General features: G+C 34.2%; 1 protein-coding gene across 2 annotated transcripts in view; it reads left to right on the top strand.

Annotated features, from left to right (window-relative positions):
* The first annotated feature begins 569 nt into the window (after positions 1–569).
* Positions 570–873, top strand: part of ZFYVE9 (zinc finger, FYVE domain containing 9) — a 36,096-nt gene continuing 35,792 nt past the window's right edge. For both annotated transcript variants that reach the window (XM_010004021.1, XM_010004022.1), the window contains exon 1: positions 570–639. In XM_010004021.1, the coding sequence (XP_010002323.1) occupies positions 570–639 (70 nt within the window). The remainder of the gene's footprint in view (positions 640–873) is intronic.

The following is an 873-nucleotide window of genomic DNA, read 5'->3' on the forward strand; positions in this document are numbered from 1 at the left end:
TATCTTTACTCATCTGGCATCGTTGCGCCATCTGACATGGGTTTGCAAACTCAGTTTGCTTAGTATTCTTTTCTTTTATTAATTTGATGAGGATATTTTCTGTTGCTGTGACAGCCAGCATCTAAAAATGAACCTGTGTTCTTCAGTTGTTGTTGCTGCAGATGCCTGGTTCACATAAAAACATTTGCTTTTATTTGTGTTTGGCAGGATTTTTAAAGACATAATTTTGCAAGTCTTTGCAAATACTATGATCTTTTTAAAAAAACAGGATTTTGCTTAAATAGTAATATTTCAAAAACATTTGGGAAACTGGAGGCAATGAAATCGAACACAAGTTTGGGGAGGTTGTTAATCTGAACTAAGTGAGTTTAAGCACATAATTTTAATCCTGGAAAATCCTTTTGATTTATGCACGTAATGTATGTAAAATTTGATTTACAGATGACTTCTTTTCCCCTTAAATCAGGGCAGTATGTATTTGGAGCACTGCTAACTGAAAGGGAAATACCTGATTTTTAATTTGTTCTCTGGCAGGTTCAGACAAGAATCTGGTGGTCTTTCCCTGACAAATGGAGAACTATTTCCAAGCAGAGGCATATAACCTCGATAAGGTTTTAGATGAATTTGAGCAAAATGAAGGTGAGTAATTTTGAACAAGATCATAGATGCATTCTACAGAGACACCATTGAAAAGGGACAGATTGTGATATCCCTTTTGGTTTTGAGTTGCAAATTAATCTCAGAACTTGCAGAAAAACATCTGTTAATTTTGCGTGGTGTGTCTTGAGTATTTGTTAGTATTTCCTTCTGTTTTCATTCATCTTGATCACTTAAAAAAAATTCTCATTCTTTTAATGGAAAACCTTCCCTACA

This window comes from Chaetura pelagica, unplaced genomic scaffold (genome assembly GCF_000747805.2).
Source record: "Chaetura pelagica isolate M959 unplaced genomic scaffold, ChaPel_1.0 scaffold18, whole genome shotgun sequence".
NCBI classification, from domain to species: domain Eukaryota; kingdom Metazoa; phylum Chordata; class Aves; order Apodiformes; family Apodidae; genus Chaetura; species Chaetura pelagica.